The sequence below is a fragment of the Mycteria americana genome, chromosome 4 (genome assembly GCF_035582795.1).
Source record: "Mycteria americana isolate JAX WOST 10 ecotype Jacksonville Zoo and Gardens chromosome 4, USCA_MyAme_1.0, whole genome shotgun sequence".
In the NCBI taxonomy this organism is placed as follows: Eukaryota; Metazoa; Chordata; class Aves; order Ciconiiformes; family Ciconiidae; genus Mycteria; species Mycteria americana.
In genome coordinates, this window is record NC_134368.1 from 61,709,403 (window position 1) to 61,727,175 (window position 17,773).

The 17,773-nt window shown below is 44.9% G+C and overlaps 1 protein-coding gene across 4 annotated transcripts in view; it reads left to right on the forward strand.

Annotated features, from left to right (window-relative positions):
- The window catches only part of CENPC (centromere protein C), a 32,115-nt gene extending 22,014 nt beyond the window's left edge, over positions 1 to 10,101 (forward strand). Inside the window, exon 19 of one of the 4 annotated variants that reach the window (XM_075500797.1) lies at positions 9,871 to 10,101. In XM_075500797.1, coding sequence (XP_075356912.1) covers positions 9,871 to 9,913 — 43 coding nt within the window. In that variant the 3' untranslated portion in view covers positions 9,914 to 10,101. Of the gene's footprint in view, positions 1 to 1,146; positions 2,549 to 2,607; positions 4,227 to 9,870 lie in introns of those variants that run through there. The other 3 variants (XM_075500798.1, XM_075500796.1, XM_075500795.1) reach the window with 3 other exon arrangements.
- The last annotated feature ends 7,672 nt before the right edge of the window (positions 10,102 to 17,773 follow it).

The window sequence follows — 17,773 nt, forward strand, 5'->3', positions numbered from 1 at the left end:
ATTTGTCACTAGATGGGGCTTCAAGCACAGCTGATTGTCCTTGGCTGGCATCTATGTTCAGTACAGTTTGGTTTTTGAAAGGGAGAAAGAAGAGTATGTTACAGGTGGAGATAAATTCAGTTGAATTCTGTTGCAAGGAGATGTCAATCAGTTTCCGTTAACATTAGGACTTGGCACTGAACCTTGCTAAGTTCATTCTGTTAGCGAGAATGTTGTACTAGTTGGAGCCAGTTGCTCAAAGTTGTTTTTTAAAACAGCACACCGCAGGAGTTGAGTTGAGCTAGGTTGTTCACAGTTTGTCTGGATTGCATTTTAAATTTTTTTCTTCAACTTGACACTTGTAAAAAAACTTGCTTCCGTTTCATTAGCCAGAATATAGTGTGAGGAGGTGCAGGAGAATATTCTGAGTTCCAGGACTCCTATGGGTGCTGAGTTGTGGAGTGTGGCAAACAAGAATTGGTTGTTAGTCAGAAGAAGCTGCTGATGTTTCAACTCTACCTGGTCTTGCTTTGGCTCCGCCTTCCTACATTTTTGTGTACATCAGCCTACTAGTAGTCGTGGGTAACCTTTGGTGGTCTAATTTTTTCCTTTACCAAATGGGATATTGCAAAGAAAGAAAAAAGCCTTCTCTGAAGTGTGAGAAGTTAGCATTCTTCTTCCTGGATATGTGTGATTCTTTTTATCAGCATATTTTTGACTCTGTAATCTAACTTCCGACTACTGTAATGGTTTCAAATAGTTATGTGGCAAAATTATTTAGACTTGGTAAAATGCTAAAGTAATAGCCCGTACAGAGGATGTTGTGGTCTGTAGCTTAAATATATATTCTTAGGCTTTCTATAATGTTATTTGCCTGTTGTAACTTTTAAAATATTTCATAGACTATAATGGCTTATATATTCAGCTCAGATGGCACTATTTACTTACACTAGAGTACAGAACATCACCTCTAATAGTAGTAGAGATCTGAGCCAGGTTTGTGCTAAGCTACCCAAGGTTGGTTAGCCAGTGTTGCCTGCTGTGGAGTGAAGTTGGGATCCTCGTTGTGAGAGAGGCATGGCCTTTTCTCTTGCCTATGTGGTACACATACTGTTCCTGGAGGATGTCACTGGTTTAGTATATTAATTCATTGCTTTCTGTCAACAGTAATTTAGAGAGCTGGAAACAAAAGCTGAGTCACATATTTCATCGGCTTCATGTTAGTAGATACATGTGTTCTATGGCAGGTATTGTGGTAACAACTAGAGGCTTATTTTAAGGAGCTTATCTGACAATGTCCCACCACAATAAAAAGTGAGATTTTTGAAGGCTTTGGCTCCCTTTGAAAAAAATTACTTCACTGGTTAGTAGGTTTTTTGAAAATCTTTACAAAAATCTTTTTGTAGTTTCATTTGGTTATGAAGCTGTTCCTGTTTTACTAAACAAAGCTTTTTTGCAGTTTAAAGTGCCAGAAGAATGGTTGCAAAACTGTCAGATATGTGTGCACATCCATATTTGTACAACTTTGTAAACATAAAACAGGAGAATAGGAGTTGAGTAATTACAGAAAAATAAACAGCACCAATAAAACAAACTGTTGAGGCACATATACAGTTTCTTCTGTTTTTCAAGTACAGAGCTGAATTGGTTATCTGCAGATGATTTTAAATTAACATTTGGGGAATGGAATAAACCTAGAGAGCTATTTCCTCATTTCATAACAGCTGAAAAGGCATTTCAGCATGAAGGAATATTTCTTACATTTCTACTGATTTGTAGACTCTGTTGCATGATGTCTCTTGTAATACAGGATTTACTTTAAGTGGTGATTGATTGCAGATAATACATCTAACTGAAGAGTATGGAACATGCCTCTTTAATGGTATTGACAGCTGTTGTAACTGAATATCTTAGTCTTTCCAAGCTGGTACGTTTCCTCTTCAGAATATCCTGTCACTTCGTGGATGTTCACAAATGTAGTCAGAAGAGATCTCAAAGCCAAACATTTCTGAGGCTGCATGGAAAAGCTTCATTTAGGATTTGACAACCAAAATGATTCCTATGGTCCAGTTCTAAGATGAAAACAGTAGTTGATCATTAGTCAAAACAGTTGGCTGCAGATTATTGGGGAACAAGTACATTAAAAGGAGTGCCTGCAGAGCTGCTCTGTGTTCTTAAGCCCACCCACAAAGCTCCTGTTCTGGTTTGCTTCATTTAAACTCCTGTGCCCAAGTAAAGGTGCACACAAAAGGTTGTAAAACTACATTTACTTTGTACTTCTTCTGCAGTCTTTTCTTGCTTGGAGCACAAGAGTGGCAATAATTGAAACAAGGAGCTGAAAGAAGCAAAGTGTTTACTTTCTCAGTCTGACTGTTCAGTTAACATGCAAATCTAAAAGTGTTCACAGAAAAACATAATTAATGTCCCGAGTAACATTTTTAACTTCTCTTTGCAGCTTGATAGGTAAGGACTTTTAAATTTGAAAACTGAAGAACTGCAGTAGTCTTGAAAATTATTTAGGAAGTTTATTAAATGGGTATAATAGCTGTTAACACACATTATTTTATTTAGCTTACTACAATTTTTCATGGTCATGGTGTTCAAAGTTGCCTTTTCCTGTGTTTTCAGTAACAGCAGCTGAAATGAAATTGATCAAGATGGCAGATACATGGTAATGCTGTGTGGGTGTCTTCTGGAATCAACATGCCATAAAGAGGGAGAGGAAAGGAGTGATATGAGAGGTGTAGATATAATGAAGAGCTATAGTAGTGTCCAAAGGCGTTGCAGACTGGCTTGTCTAGGTTATGCAAAGGGTTTTCAATTAAATTCAGTAACTTTTGGAAGAGCAGAACGTGACTCTTCCAATTGGTAAGGGAAACCTTTCCAGTGTCGGTGCCATGAGAACACATCTGTCTGTGCTGGTAACCTACAGTCTTGGTTTGGGACTCTAGTAGTGCTATGATCACCTGCGTTTAAGAGCATTAAGTCATCTTATCTAAAACCGCAGGATTCTGCTAATGAACATGATGTATAATCCACTGAACAAGAGGCCTGAACTTACTGAATTTTATCCTTTCTTTATGTTATCATCACTTTTGTGTTGTAGTACAGAGGGGGCAATTACAAGATATGAAAGTTAATTACAAAGAAGTTTTTTTTCAAACACAGTCTGAACTTGAAATTTTATTGCTGACAAAGAGGGGGCTCCCCTAGGATGCAGTAGCCTATACACTGAAGAAACTAAGCACTTCTCCTATATTTCAGTTAGTGCCAAGTCAGCTCTGAGGCTAATTAATCAAAACAAATTTACAATTAAGCCCAGGAAGGAAGACTAATTAAGTAGCCAGTTAAGAAAAAGTGCTGAAGGAGGGATCAACCTTAAGGGGATATTATGAGACTCCCACTATTGGCCCATGAAGGACAATTAAGTGATAATTGCAGAGGCCTTTTTGCATCCGGCAAATGCTCTCTGACTTTTATTATGGCTGATTTTCTTCGTATTAGTAGAAGCAGACATTTGCCTGTTGAGCAACTAAGCTTTAATGTGCACTCTTAAGGTACTTCATAGGTAAAGCACAGAGGTCGCTGCAGGAATAAATTAGAACACAGCTGCCAGACTGGAACAGTATTTTAGCTAGCGAAAAAACCCCACTGTGTTTTAAAGACAAAGTAACTCTAAATGTTTGCCTTATTTGCCTCTTCATTTTGTGGTGTACTGAATCCATCTTAGCATCCTGTTTAACCTTCCGAACAAATTACATTGAGTGAATTATCAGAATTTAGAATAGCTTCATTTTGTTCAGTTGCTAACTCCCCCTAAGTTCACAGAAATCATTACCTTGTCGTGAAATGGCTTCTGTTGCTTGCATCCTGCATGACATACTTGTGTTTCTTGATGGAAGAAGAAGGGGGGAACTATAATAGTATTGTTTTTACTGAAAATAATTTAGCTCCTCTTCTCAAGGACTTTTTAAGCTTGCAAAGCTTATCTCTGGTGAGATGCTGAGGGTTGCAAATGAGGCGCATGCCTCAGTCCTCCTGCACCCATCCTTGCCCATTTCCATGGAACTGTGATGCTGATGAAGTACAAAACCTGTCTTAATTGGATGCATGCATGGGCTAAGAATTTGCTTAGGTGTCCACTTTTTTTTTTTGTGCACTTATCTGGGACTTGAATTATTTCAGAAATTACAAAGAAGGGGTCTCCCTAATACATGAGCATTAAAAAAAGTGTTGATAGCAATTTCTTGTTCTTCATGAAATATGCCATATACGAAATACACTATGCCAGTGAAACGCCTCAAAGCACGCAAGGGGTGTTCTATGAAGGAGGCACGGGTGACAGCCCAGCTGAAGTGCCTCTACACCAATGCACGCAGCATGGGCAACAAGCAGGAGGAGTTGGAAGCCATTGTACATCAGGAAAACTATGATATGGTGGCCATCACGGAAACGTGGTGGGATGATTCGCACAACTGGAGTGCGGCGATGGATGGCTATAAACTCTTCAGGAGGGATAGGCGAGGCAGGAGAGGTGGTGGGGTAGCCCTGTACGTCAGGGAGTGTCTGGATAGTTTAGAGCTCGATGATGGTGATGATAGGGTGGAGTGTCTATGGGTGAGAATCAGGGGAAAGGCCCACAAGGCAGATATTGTGGTGGGAGTCTGTTACAGACCACCCAACCAGGATGAGGAGACAGATGAACTATTCTATAAGCAGCTGGGAGAAGCCTCACGATCGCTAGCCCTTGTTCTTGTGGGGGACTTCAACCTACCGGATGTCTGCTGGAAATACAATAGAGCAGAGAGGAAACAGTCCAGGAGGTTCCTGGAGCGTGTGGCAGAGAACTTCCTGACACAGCTGGTGAGTGAGCCAACGAGGGAAGGTGCCCCGCTGGACCTCTTGTTCACGAACAGAGAAGGACTTGTGAGCCATGTGATGGTTGGAGGCTGTCTTGGACAGAGTGATCACGAAATGATAGAGTTTTTGATACGTGGAGAAGTGGCGAGGTGGGTCGGCAAAACTGCCACCTTAGACTTCTGGAGGGCGGACTTCGGCCTGTTTAGGAGACTGGTCGAGAGAGTCCCCTGGGAGGCAGCCCTAATGGGCAAAGGGGTCCAGGAGGGCTGGACATTCTTTAGGGAGGAAGTCCTAAAGGCACAAGAGCGGGCTGTCCCCAGGTGCCGAAAGACAAGCCAGCGGGGAAGAAGACCGGCCTGGCTGACTAGAGAGCTCTGTCTCGAACTCAGGAGAAAGAGGAGAGTCTGTGACCTCTGGAAGAAGGGGCGGGCAACTCAGGAGGACTACAAAGGTGTAGCAAGGCTGTGCAGGAAGAAAATCAGAAGGGCCAAAGCTGAGCTAGAGCTCAATCTGGCTGCTGCTGTAAAAGACAACAAAAACCACTTCTTCAAATACATTAGCAGCAAAAGGAGAGCTAAGGAGAATCTCCAGCCCCTAGTAGATGGGGGAGGGAACACAGTGACCAAGGATGAGGAAAAGGCTGAGGTACTTAATGCCTTCTTTGCCTCAGTCTTTAATAGCAGGGCCGACTGTTCTCTGGGTACCCAGCCCCTGGAGCTGGAAGATAGGGATGGGGACCAGAATGGAGCCCCCATAATCCAGGGGGAAATGGTGAGTGACCTGCTGCACCACTTAGACACTCACAAGTCTATGGGGCCTGATGAGATCCACCCGAGAGTACTGAAGGAGCTGGCAGATGTGCTCACCAAGCCCCTTTCCATCATTTACCAGCAGTCCTGGCTAACTGGGGAGGTCCCTGCTGACTGGAGATTAGCTAATGTGACGCCCATCTTCAAGAAGGGCCGGAAGGAGGATCCAGGGAACTACAGGCCTGTTAGCCTGACCTCGGTGCCGGGGAAGCTGATGGAGCAGATCATCCTGAGTGCTATCACACGGCACGTAGAGAATAACCAAGGGATCAAGCCCAGCCAGCATGGGTTCAGGAAAGACAGGTCCTGCTTGACCAACCTTATCGCCTTCTACGACCAGGTGACCCGCCTAGTAGATGAGGGAAAGGATGTGGATGTTGTCTATCTAGACTTCAGTAAAGCCTTTGACACGGTTTCCCACAGCATTCTCCTGGAGAAACAGGCTGCTCATGGCTTGGATGGGTGTGCTCTTCACTGGGTAAAGAACTGGCTGGATGGCCAGGCCCAAAGAGTGGTGGTGAATGGAGTTTACTCCAGTTGGCGGCCGGTCACAAGCGGTGTTCCCCAGGGCTCTGTGTTGGGGCCAGTCCTGTTTAACATCTTTATCAATGATCTGGACGAAGGGATCGAGTGCACCCTCAGTAAGTTTGCAGATGACACCAAGTTGTGTGGGAGTGTTGATCTGCTGGAGGGTAGGCAGGCTCTGCAGAGGGACCTGGCCAGGCTGGATCGATGGGCCGAGGTCAATTGTATGAGGTTCAACAAGGCCAAGTGCAAGGTCCTGCACTTGGGTCACAGCAACCCCATGCAACGCTACAGGCTTGGGGAAGAGTGGCTGGAAAGCTGCCTGGCAGAAAAGGACCTGGGGGTGTTGGTTGACAGCCGCCTGAATATGAGCCAGCAGTGTGCCCAGGTGGCCAAGAAAGCCAATGGCATCCTGGCTTGTATCAAAAATAGTGTGGCCAGCAGGACTAGGGAAGTGATCGTGCCCCTGTACTCGGCACTGGTGAGGCCGCACCTCGAATACTGTGTTCAGTTTTGGGCCCCCCACTACAAGGGAGACATGGAGGTGCTGGAGCGAGTCCAGAGAAGGGCAACGAAGCTGGTGAAGGGTCTGGAGCAGAAGTCTTATGAGGAGCAGCTGAGGGAGCTGGGGTTGTTTAGCCTGGAGAAAAGGAGGCTGAGGGGAGACCTCATCGCTCTCTACAACTGCCTGAAAGGAGGGGGTAGAGAGGTGGGGGTCGGTCTCTTCTCCCAGGTAACAAGTGATAGGACAAGAGGAAATGGCCTCAAGTTGCGCCAGGGGAGGTTTAGACTGGATATTAGGAAATGTTACTTCACTGAAAGGGTTATCAAGCATTGGAAGAGGCTGCCCAGGGAAGTGGTTGAGTCGCCATCCGTGGAGGTATTTAAAGGATGTTTGGATGAGGTGCTTAGGGACATGGTATAGTGGTGGTCTTGGTAGTGTTAGGTTAACAGTTGGACTTGATGATCTTAAAGGTCTTTTCCAACCTATGTGATTCTGTGAAATTCCGTGTGCACATGCTGCCAATATGATGCACTGTGTCCTGCTATGCAAGCTGACAGTTGTCTCCTTGGGGTATCTGTCAAAGGTGCGCTTTTGTCTCTTAATTTTTTTTTTTCTTCCGCTTGGAGCGGGCTGCGGGATGAGGCATTCAGCTTCCACTCTTTCAGCTCAGCTGCTGTATCAAGTTTCAATCTGCTCCTTCATTTTTTGTCTTGCTGCCTAAACTAATTTCTTGCCTTTTTTGGATGCATTTCCCTTACCAGAAGTTTCTTTTTTGTCTTTGTGCCGCTTGCAAGGATCATATAATTTTTCTAACTCAGTTCCAGATATTTGAATTATTTCAGAGGTGTTATTGTGCCTGAAAGTTCCTTTGCTATCTGTCCTTCAAGCTTTGTACAGGGCCTGGCAAAGCTCCCAATTTTCTTGCTCAGAGAAGTGATGCAAAGCTTCCTTTGGCCTCCATTCTTTGAAAGACTTTTGTGTAGTTTTAATCCCAAGAAGGTCGGCTTAGGATGTCACTGGCAAGGTGTTTGTTATCGTCATCATCTGCCGTTTTCCAGACTGCAGAAGCAGAACTAAGACTGCTTCAGGCCCGCATGGTTGCTCTTGAGCCTCATCCATCTGTTGAGGCTGGCTCTGCAGTGCTGAAAGAATCCGTCCCAGCACCATTCTCCCTGGCCAGACTTAGCGCAGAGCATCGTAGCGTTGTGCGTTTTGCTCCTCTTGCAGCACTAACTCAGCGTGCTGGTGACTTCCTTTGCCTTGGCACAATCTTGCCATGGCTCTGCCATCACTTAGGCACCATGCCATACCCTGATTTTGTATTGGCAGGCTAGTCCAGGCATTCACCTGCTGTTACATCTTCATTCCTCTTGCCAGTGGGAATGCTATTTGGCACCATCTGGCTTTGGCACAGAGGTCTAGCATGGCAGTGTGTGCCCATTGCTGCAGATATGGATGGGGACACATATGCCCTCTCACACCCCTGACTTTTCTGGTAAATGCCAGGAGAAAATAATCTTCCTGGTTTTTGATGTTTCTGCGGTGTCTAGGGAGGAGCTTGGACTGAATAAGCTGGAAGAGCTGGGTGGCCCTTCAGGATCACCTTAATACATTTCTCTTGGAGACAGAGCTGAGGCCTGACCAAGCTCATCTGATGTATCCTTCCATGTGGAACAGCTCTGTCCACACAGTTCAGAACCTGCCATCTCTGTTCTACTCTACTTACTGCCTGTGGCAGTGTGTATTTGCAAAGTACGTTAGAGTGTTTGGGTACACACTTGGCATCCTCATTCTTGTCACTGTGGTTGCTGTGGAGAGGTCAAGAGGTACAGAAAAGATCAGGAGACAAAAGCTCGTATGTGGGGAAAGAGAGCTTGTCTCGGCAATCAGGGCAACCGGCTCTAGGTGGTCCTGCTTGAGCAGGAGGGTTGGACCAGATGACTTCCAGAGGTCCCTTCCAACCTCAACCATTCTGTGAAATCGGAGACTCCCATCCTATGGAAGCTGCTCCTCTATAAGTTTAGTTCATGCTTGTGCTAGGACGACCCTTACGCCATACACCTCCAGTGGCGGAGGGCCTTTTCCGTGTCACACAGCAAGCCATGAATATGCCAACCAGAAGAGTGTGTGGGGTGTGCCAGAGCGCTTGGCCACTGATGAACAGCCACAGTTTTCCCTTTCTCTAGCGTAAAAGACAAAATGTGCATACTAAGTTGTGTTACAACTGTCAGCTTTAACTTTCTCCTTCTGGTCTTTGCTCTGAGGAAATTATTGTTGGATGGGGGAATATGTGTCTTCCTTGGATATGGATGGGGAAAATATGCGTCTTCCTTCTAAGGAAGACACATACCTGAGTTTGATGAGAAGTCCACTCATCAGTTTTGGGGAATTAGCTAACAATTTTCTGCATATATACCCCAAAACATTTTAGTATAAGATATTTTGATAGTGGGCTGTTATTTTCACTTGCAAGTCTTAACAGCAGTCTTCATTCTGTATGCGGGCTTTAAACCAGCTTGAAAATTTGGCGTCTTGTGCAGTCCAGGCTATCAAGTGGCTGCTTTTTCCATGTAACTCTACTGGAGTAATAGTCCTCAGCTGTCACTTGGCGTGGTGAGTGGCATCAGACGTTATTCTCTCAGTTGGCAGCAGTTTTAATCCTTGGACTTTTCTGTACTATCAGCAGCTTTGTGTGTCATTTGGGACTGTGAATTGTGGACCATTTGTCTAAACGTGAGCTTAAGTGAAGTAAGATACACACAAGATTTTTATAAAAATAGCATGAAGCTGACACGCACATTAACTACTGAGGCCTCTTGGTCCTGCACAAAATACAATGCTTCACATTAGAGATATCATAAGAAAATACATGCAGGACAAGCGTCACTGTCACAACCAGGTGTGGCTTTGACAACTCCGAACTTTGCACAGAGGGATGCATTTGTTAGAGACCACTGTTAGTTAAATTAAATTAGGCTAATGTGCTCTTTTGAGCATAATTGAAACAATACTGATATTTTTATTGATTTGCCACTGGAGTATGTGAATGCTCTAATGTCCTTGCTGCTGTGAGTACAATTTGCAGTTGTTCCACTTTACTGTCTAGTAACTCCCTAATATTATGGTACAGTCAGATAGGCCTTTTTTTAACTGTGTTAATTTGAACTAATTTCTATTATTTTTATAATTTAGACCAAAAGCAAGAAGCATGTTGTTGGAGACCTCTTCCCCATAACTTTGCCTGCAAATTGAAGATCATCTAATGCAAAGGAGTTCTAAAGAGCACTGTAACTACCAACCAACCGGAAATACACCCCAGCTTTAGGGGCACGTTGTTTTGTTGATCTTAAAAGATCTTTCTCCAGTGTAAATTGTAAATACATGGCTTGTTACAAATTCCTTTTTCTTTTGTATCAATAAATATTAAATAATGCAAATCAGTTTTGATTTCTTTGATTTCTAAATCATTTAAGAATTAATTTTCTAGTATTCCATGCGGTTTTGAAAATGCAGGTAATTGCATGAGTTTGGCTTGTAAATATTTATAAATAATGTGCGCTACCTTGAGTGGCTTCAAGGATGTCACCAACAGTGAAGTCTTTCAACTGTTCCGTTGGAGTTGTTGAAACTCTTAAAAGGAGTTTGAAAGTAAAATATTTTTCATAGAATAGAATCATAGAATCGTTTAGGTTGGAAAAGACCTTTAAGATCATCAAGTCCAACCATTAACCTAGCACTGCCAAGTCCACCGCTGCTAAACCATGTCCCTAAGCACCTCATCCAAACGTCTTTTAAATACCTCCAGGGATGGTGACTCAACCACTTCCCTGGGCAGCCTTTTCCAGTGCTTGACAACCCTTTCAGTGAAGAAATTTTTCCCAATATCCAATCTAACCCTCCCCTGGTGCAACTCGAGGCCATTTCCTCTTCTCCTATCTCTTGTTATTTGGGAGAAGAAACCGACCCCCACCTCTCTACAACCTCCTTTCAGGTAGTTGTAGATAGTGATAAGGTCTCCCCTCAGCCTCCTTTTCTCCAGGCTAAACAACCCCAGCTCCCTCAGCCGCTCCTCATCAGACTTCTGCTCCAGACCCTTCACCAGCTTCGTTGCCCTTCTCTGGCCACGCTCCAGCACCTCAATGTCTCTCTTGTAGCGGGGGGCCCAAAACTGAACACAGTATTCGAGGTGCGGCCTCACCAGTGCCGAGTACAGGGGCACGATCACTTCCCTAGTCCTGCTGGCCACGCTATTTCTGATACAAGCCAGGATGCCATTGGCTTTCTTGGCCACTGGGGCACACTGCCAGCTCATACTCAGCCGGCTGTCAACCAACACCCCCAGGTCCTTTTCCGCCAGGCAGCTTTCCAGCCGCTCTTCCCCAAGCCTGTAGCGTTGCATGGGGTTGCTGTGACCCAAGTGCAGGACCTTGCACTTGGCCTTGTTGAACCTCAGATGCCAATACTGATTAGCTTTGCAAAACCAATGTTCCTAGTTGACAGTGGCTTTGGTTCCAATTTGAATCCTTGCTATTCCTGCCATAGTTATACAGAAACTCTGGGCTGAAATGTTGCAGAATTCTTACGGTTTTCAGGTACATCATAAACAGAGCTACATTCTGCTGCAGTGTCATGATCATTCAGTGCTCTTCAGATTTGGTATGTGATGACTTACACTCTCCTCCGCATTCTCTATGAAATTTTCAAGGTGTTTCCATTTAGCTGGAAATGGTGCTCCCTGAGAGTTACCTATTACAGCAGGTCTCGCTTAGTCCTCAGAGTGAAATAAAATGAAAGCACCTCCCATCCCTTCGGGAAAATATGGTCCATTAGTTTTTCATTTGCCGGGAGCATCCATTTTTAATATTTTTCCCTTTATCTCCTGGGAATATCAATCTGCATAGATCTATTATTAATTCCACAGCAACGAGCTCATTTTCTCAAAAAATCTTTACTGTGGGTAGTAAAAGTAGGTCTCCCTAGGAATGATTTAAAATCCAAATTGGACTCAAGTATACTATGCATAGTGCTGGGTTGTTGTTGGGTATCTTTTTGGTGGTGGCGTGTGTTTGGTTGGGTTTTTAAAAGTATCTTTGTCTCATCTGAACTCACTTTTTGTTATAAGCTGAGTGTTGTAAGGTTGCCCAGCATTTAAAACTTGGGAGTCTGGATCAGTACTAAAACAATTCTGGAACCAAAACAATTTTTGAAGGTGAGAGGGTGAGGAAAAAATCTCCTGAACAACAGTGTACTATGCTATGAATGGTAGCGTGTTAAGTTATTTAAATGTTGCAGAGAAGGGAGCAAAATGGGTTTTCCACTCCTGGAAGGTTCTATAGGCTCCGTTGATAACATTCATTCCCATCAACCCTGCCCAAGCAGCACTTGTTAGCATTTTGCCAGCGAGAGCCTCACTGAAGTTCAGGCTTTTGCCCTGCAGTTCTCGTGGTTCTTGAAGCCCTGTCTCAATTCCATTAAGAATTCACCGTTCACTAAAGCAGCGGAGAATGCGGCTCTAACACTCAGCCGTCTGCTGCCTCTTCTGCGTGCCTGGGTACGTGTGCGCACGTCCACGACCCTGTGCCCCTGGGCTGGGCAAAATGGGAAGGGGAGGGTGGCACTGCCTTCTTGCAGAGGGCCCAAGATTGATGTGACTTGAGCGCTGCTCTGTTCGGGTCAGCTGCCGCGTAGGTTGCTTTGTAGGATCCCTTGAGCAGGACATGGATCTGGGCACTCTCTTTCCTCATCCTGACTGTTCAGATGGGGTCGTGCTCTCTTGTGCTTGTGGTCTGACACGAGGAATCATTACTGCTTTCCTTCACTGCAGTGTTTTGGAGGTGCTTTCATCCAGAACAGTCCATCACAATTTCTTGTTAATTGGATCAAATCAATGCATTGGACAGAAACAGAGCAATAACCACATACATCATGTACTGTATTTTGATAAGCAGGAAGACTGTTAATACATCTTTTTCTTTTACCTGCCTTAACCTGGAAGAATCGGAACGTGTGCCCTTCCTATGCCAATTAGACTCAGTCATAACTTCACAGAAGGAGGGCAGTTCCAGTAAAATCTGTACGGTGACCCAATATTACCTTTTAGGAAGCAAGGAGCTTCTTTGTCTTGTATCTTTGTATTGGTGCTTTTTTTGGGGGGATGGGGGTGGGCATGGTGTTTTTTCAGTTCCTCCAGTGATCACAGATGTACTGTTTCAAGTTTGTCATGTCACTGGAAGGTCTAAAAAGTTTCAGGAGTTGTGAGAAGTGGTAAACGGGTAAGATGCACAATTCATAGGGGGCACATCAGAAGCTGAGGCTGAATTTCTCTTGCATGTAAAAGAATTAAACTTAATTTTTTTATCTTATTGGATAAAAGGCAAAGTACTGGTCTTAAAAATGTTCCCAATCGGCTGGCTTTCTCTGCTGCGCAGCAGGAGGAGGCAGGTTATCCGGTGGCCCAGGACCAAGCAAAGGTGCCGGTGGTTATATCGTAACCCAGCTGCAGGCATGGCATGTGAGTTACTTGCTCAGCATGTGCTGTGAGCCACAGAGTTGCTGCTTGGGGATTACCAAGCCAGTTCTGAGCTCATCTGCTCATTTGTGCCTTGAGATGTGGTGGATGTGAAGGCAAATGCTTGTACCTGGGACCTGAGAACAGCCCCAGAAGCTCCACGTTGTCTAGCGGTGGTAGAAGAGATTATTAAAAGTCACATTTATTACACGTCTTCGGCAGCTCAGGGTTGGTTTTACCATGTGAGTCTCTTGTGTATTTTCAGTATCTTGAGTTAAAAGGATCCTCCTCTTCTGTAGGAAGCAACTTGGTCACACTGGTATGTGGTCTGCTGGTGCACAACTGTGACTGCTGTCTCATGTGATTCAGTTATTACTAAAATAAGACTCTCATTTCTCTGCAGATAAGCAGGTTTAATTGTCTGTTAAGGATCGTGTGATTTTTATTTTTTCTTCCTTTTCTGTTTTGAACTGGGTATTATCCATACACACGCTTAACTGAAAGAATATATCTCAAACCAGTGCCAGATGTTTTGCAGCCTAAGGAATTAAGACTGTAGAGGGGAGCTCATTATGTTGTGCAAAGAAAGCTAAAAGATGAGGTGTGGAAAGCTCTTCTGGCTGCCTCTCTTGGTGCTGGGGAAAGCTTTCCTGTGCCACAATAACCTTGCTTTGCTTCTGGTGCTGCCCCAGCCTGGTGAAGCTCTGCCACACACCAGTCCTACTGCCATCATACCTGCTTTCTATTGCTTTCTGAGATCCCAGTCTGTGCCAGAGTTGGAGAAGCCTATTTCCAGCTCAGACTGATTATATTTAATATTTTTTCTTTTTTTTTTTCTTTCCTCATTAAGGAAATAAACGTAATATAAGTAATCTGGAGGATTTACAATGGGAGTTCAGGGAGTCCCTGAGGATTCATGGGCTCGAAGTCCTCTGCTTGATTATTTTACATTTTTGGCATAAAAATCAGGCTGCTTTAGGTTACTCTGCTAAATGCTGCAGAAAAAAAGGCGTGTGGACCAGCACTGAGCCAAGGGAACTCAAGCAAGAGGTAGCCTGCTATTTACTGCCTGGAGTTTCCCTGCTGCTGGTTACATTTGTCTCTCTCACTCCCACAGGGTGGGTGGTGTGAACACTTCTGAATTGCAAAAAGTATTAACGTGGTGGCTTTTGGCCATTGGTGTCTCTTCCCTTCTCTCCTTGAAGGTAAACAGGGAATGCAAGGAATTTGACCAGAACAAACAAGTCAGAACACTGCACTTGGCTTTCAGAATTGTTTTTTTCAGATTTGTTAGGTAGCTCACATCATCTCACTCTGGACAAATGAATGCTGTGTTGTTTTGGCATGGGGTTTTTTTTGTTTGCCTTTTTTTTGGCAGTTCGGCCTCCAAAGGAGCTTCTAATGGCATGCCCCCGTACCCTCGGCTAGCATAGAGGCTGGTAAAACGAATGCAGGAGCAAATGGACACAAAAACCAGTAAAAATACACCAAAACTATGTTTGAGTAAGTTTTTTCCCAGGTTTGAGAGTGCCTGTTGCTCTTTTCCCTTTTCCTGTGTACCGAGGCTCCTGAGTGCCAAGGCTCTGCAGAGGATCGAAGGCACATCCTTGGCGCTGGATGCAGGGCCGTGCCTCTGCTGAACACCAGCCAAGCGGTTCGCTCGGTGCCGAGTACGGTGCCACCATCTGCCTTCCACCATCTCAAGGCTGCTGTGACGGATGCTGTTTCCCAGGGAGCAAACCTTGCCGCGCTGCCCTGGGCTCCAGAAGGCGTTGGAGGAGGGAGGAAACCAAGCCAAGCTTACAGAGCTGTTGGAGGGATGCTCAGAGGTTTATACTCAGCTGAAGGAGGCGAGCACCTGCCAGCGATCTGCATCCCTTCTCCGCTCAGGAGGTATCTGGTCGTTGTTGGTGCGCAGAGTTCTGCTGGGGGCAGTGCTTGCTTTTTAGCTGGCTCTGGTTTTGAGAGCTCTGCTCTGTCCCACAGACGACTTGCTCTTTTATGTTGTCCGGTATCTCTGCACTGAGCCTACGGCCCTCCATTGACTTACCTTTTCAGAGGTTTGTCCCTGTGATCTTACTTAGTGCTTTCTTTTGGTTATGGTTTGTATTTTTAGTTAATTGAAGAAAGTTGTCATCTTTTTATAGCCATGGAAACTGGAGCCATGGGTTTTGAATCACTAAATTTATGCTTAGGCAGAACTGCTATCACAATCACTGTCTGCTCCATACAGGCGTATGTTTTCATTTCGAGAGCCTGTGTTTACAGAAGACAGCAACTGAACTCCCTGTTTTAGCGTCTACTTTATAGCCAAACTGCTGCGATCTGAGTGCTACAAGGGTTAATGTTCAGTGGAGCACATAAAATGGCTCAGAGTTTCTAGCCCAAATATTAACAAACTTAGTGCCTCTGCAGGTGAAATTTTATTTCTTTTATGGCACACAGTTAAGAGGCACACCTGAATGGGAACAGACGTAGAAAAGAACTAATGTTTAACTCAATGTCTTTCCTGAATGACAGCAATACCAAGACTGTGTGTGTAGCTGATGCAGAATAGTCGTCCTTTTTAGTTCCATGCCTTGCATTCCTTCGTCAGATAGGTATTCAAACTCTGTCTGGGGATCGGTATCTTTTCCCCTGTGCTCTGTAAATGAAGTTTTGTGATTGCGAGACATAGCTTCTGTTTTCCACTAGAGGCCAATAAAGTGTAGGACAAGGCTGCTGCAAGGCTTTCAGCAGAAAGCCCCATCTTTTTTTCCCTTCCAGACCTGTTGCTCAACTGTTGTATTTCCATCTTGATGATTATTTCTTCTTTTAGAAATGGTTCTCCCTCTAATGAAGTAAAATTCAACTGCTAAGTCTTCCTTCCACGGTTTTGTTCCCAAAACCTTCAAGAAGTTAAAGAATTGTCCTCTTGATTTGCTCGTACGTATTGCTTCCACATTTTCAATTCCTAGCTGTTAACTCTGTAGCAGCCTCCGTGGAATAAAGGGGACATCAAAAAGGCGATGGAAACAGAGTGGGAAATACCAGTACTTTGGTCTTTTAAGAGTTTGAGGAAATGGTATGCCTTTAGCTACTACATTTTACTGGGGATCTTCCTAAATTTCGTGCTTACCAGCGACCAAGCCAATGACATCTGATTCCAGCTGAGGGGCAGGGTCCTGTTTGCACTCGGTCATCAGTCTGCCCGAGTGCCTTTGCCTACTGACTCCTTGGGACATATCTCAGTCCTGGGTAATAGCACTGCTCTATTGCACAGTTACTAGGAGGGTCGGGACAGCAAAAGTCCTCAAATATGAGGATGGTGGTGCCAGCTCTGTGTCACAGACAGGAGAAGCCATCTGGGACAACACTCGTTAGCCTGGGAACTACCCCATGTTTCCCGGCTCAAATCAGCGAGGAGTAACTCTGCCTAACATGTTGGTTAAAGCCAGAAATGTTTACAGCAAGACAAAGGCACTGCTCGGTGCTTTAGCTTGGAGGACTGTTTATGATTTTCTTGCTGCCTAGCAGGGGTCTCCTGTGAGCGGTGCATATGTGCAGGCTCCCCCCGTCGCCGTGCTGCTGGGCCTGGTTATAGCACTGTGCTTTGGCTGCTTCTCCTAAACCTGTGAGATTTCTCTGGGGATTGTGGGGAACTTGATTTAAGAAGGAGTTGGGCTTCTCCTTTTGGAGGATAGGCTGCTATGGTAGGAAGCAAAACTGAGGTGGGATTGCAGCTCGGAGGGACGTTGCCTGAGCTAGCTCTATTTGTGCAGTGGCGTGGCTTAATGCAACCCTTTCAGCCAGGCCACCCACGACCCCCTGAGGATTTATCTGCATCTGCTAGCTCCCGACCCACCCTGTGAGCCAGAAGGGCTCTGCTGCAGCATTTCTTTGGTTAGACAGGTGACGTCAAGCCCAGGCACACGCTGCTTGAGACAGGCTGTAACCCATGAGGGCGAGCGTCCCCTCCAGCTTCATTCATCTGCCATCTGCAAAGGATTTCCTAATCCGGCAGGATGGGGTGCTTTGAAGTTTAGACGGTAGAGTTGCTCTTCCAGAATATATGGTGTTTGCAGTATTGCAGCGTTTGCTAGGCAGGGGCCTCTGGAAACCGACCCTGAGCTGCCAGTGGCTCCAGCAATTACTGAACGCCTTACTGTTAACTGAAGAAAGCTGATTCATTATTATTATTTACTCCTCATTAACACTGGTGTAGCAGCAGCAGCTCCCTGGCCGTTATCTGATGCTGCCGGTGGCCGTGTTGTGTGCAGTGCTACGGTGTGATGCTCATGCAGGACCTACGATCAGGGGGAGGTACCAGCTGGTAAAAATGGGGAAAAAAGGAAGCAGAGGGAATCTGGCTTGGCTTTATTTATCCCCTGGTGTGAGTAGTGTCACAAACACTCATACGGTAAATAACATAAAATGAAAAAGAAGTAGGAAGTGAGACTGACACATCAGCTTTCGGTCTAAAAGAGTCTACAGCTATTTTTGCAAAATGAGTGATTTTGTGTATTACCAGTCACACATGCTGTTTAATTTCACTTGCTTTCCTGCTGTGCATCTTCTCTTTCTCTCATACGTGGATATCAAATAAAG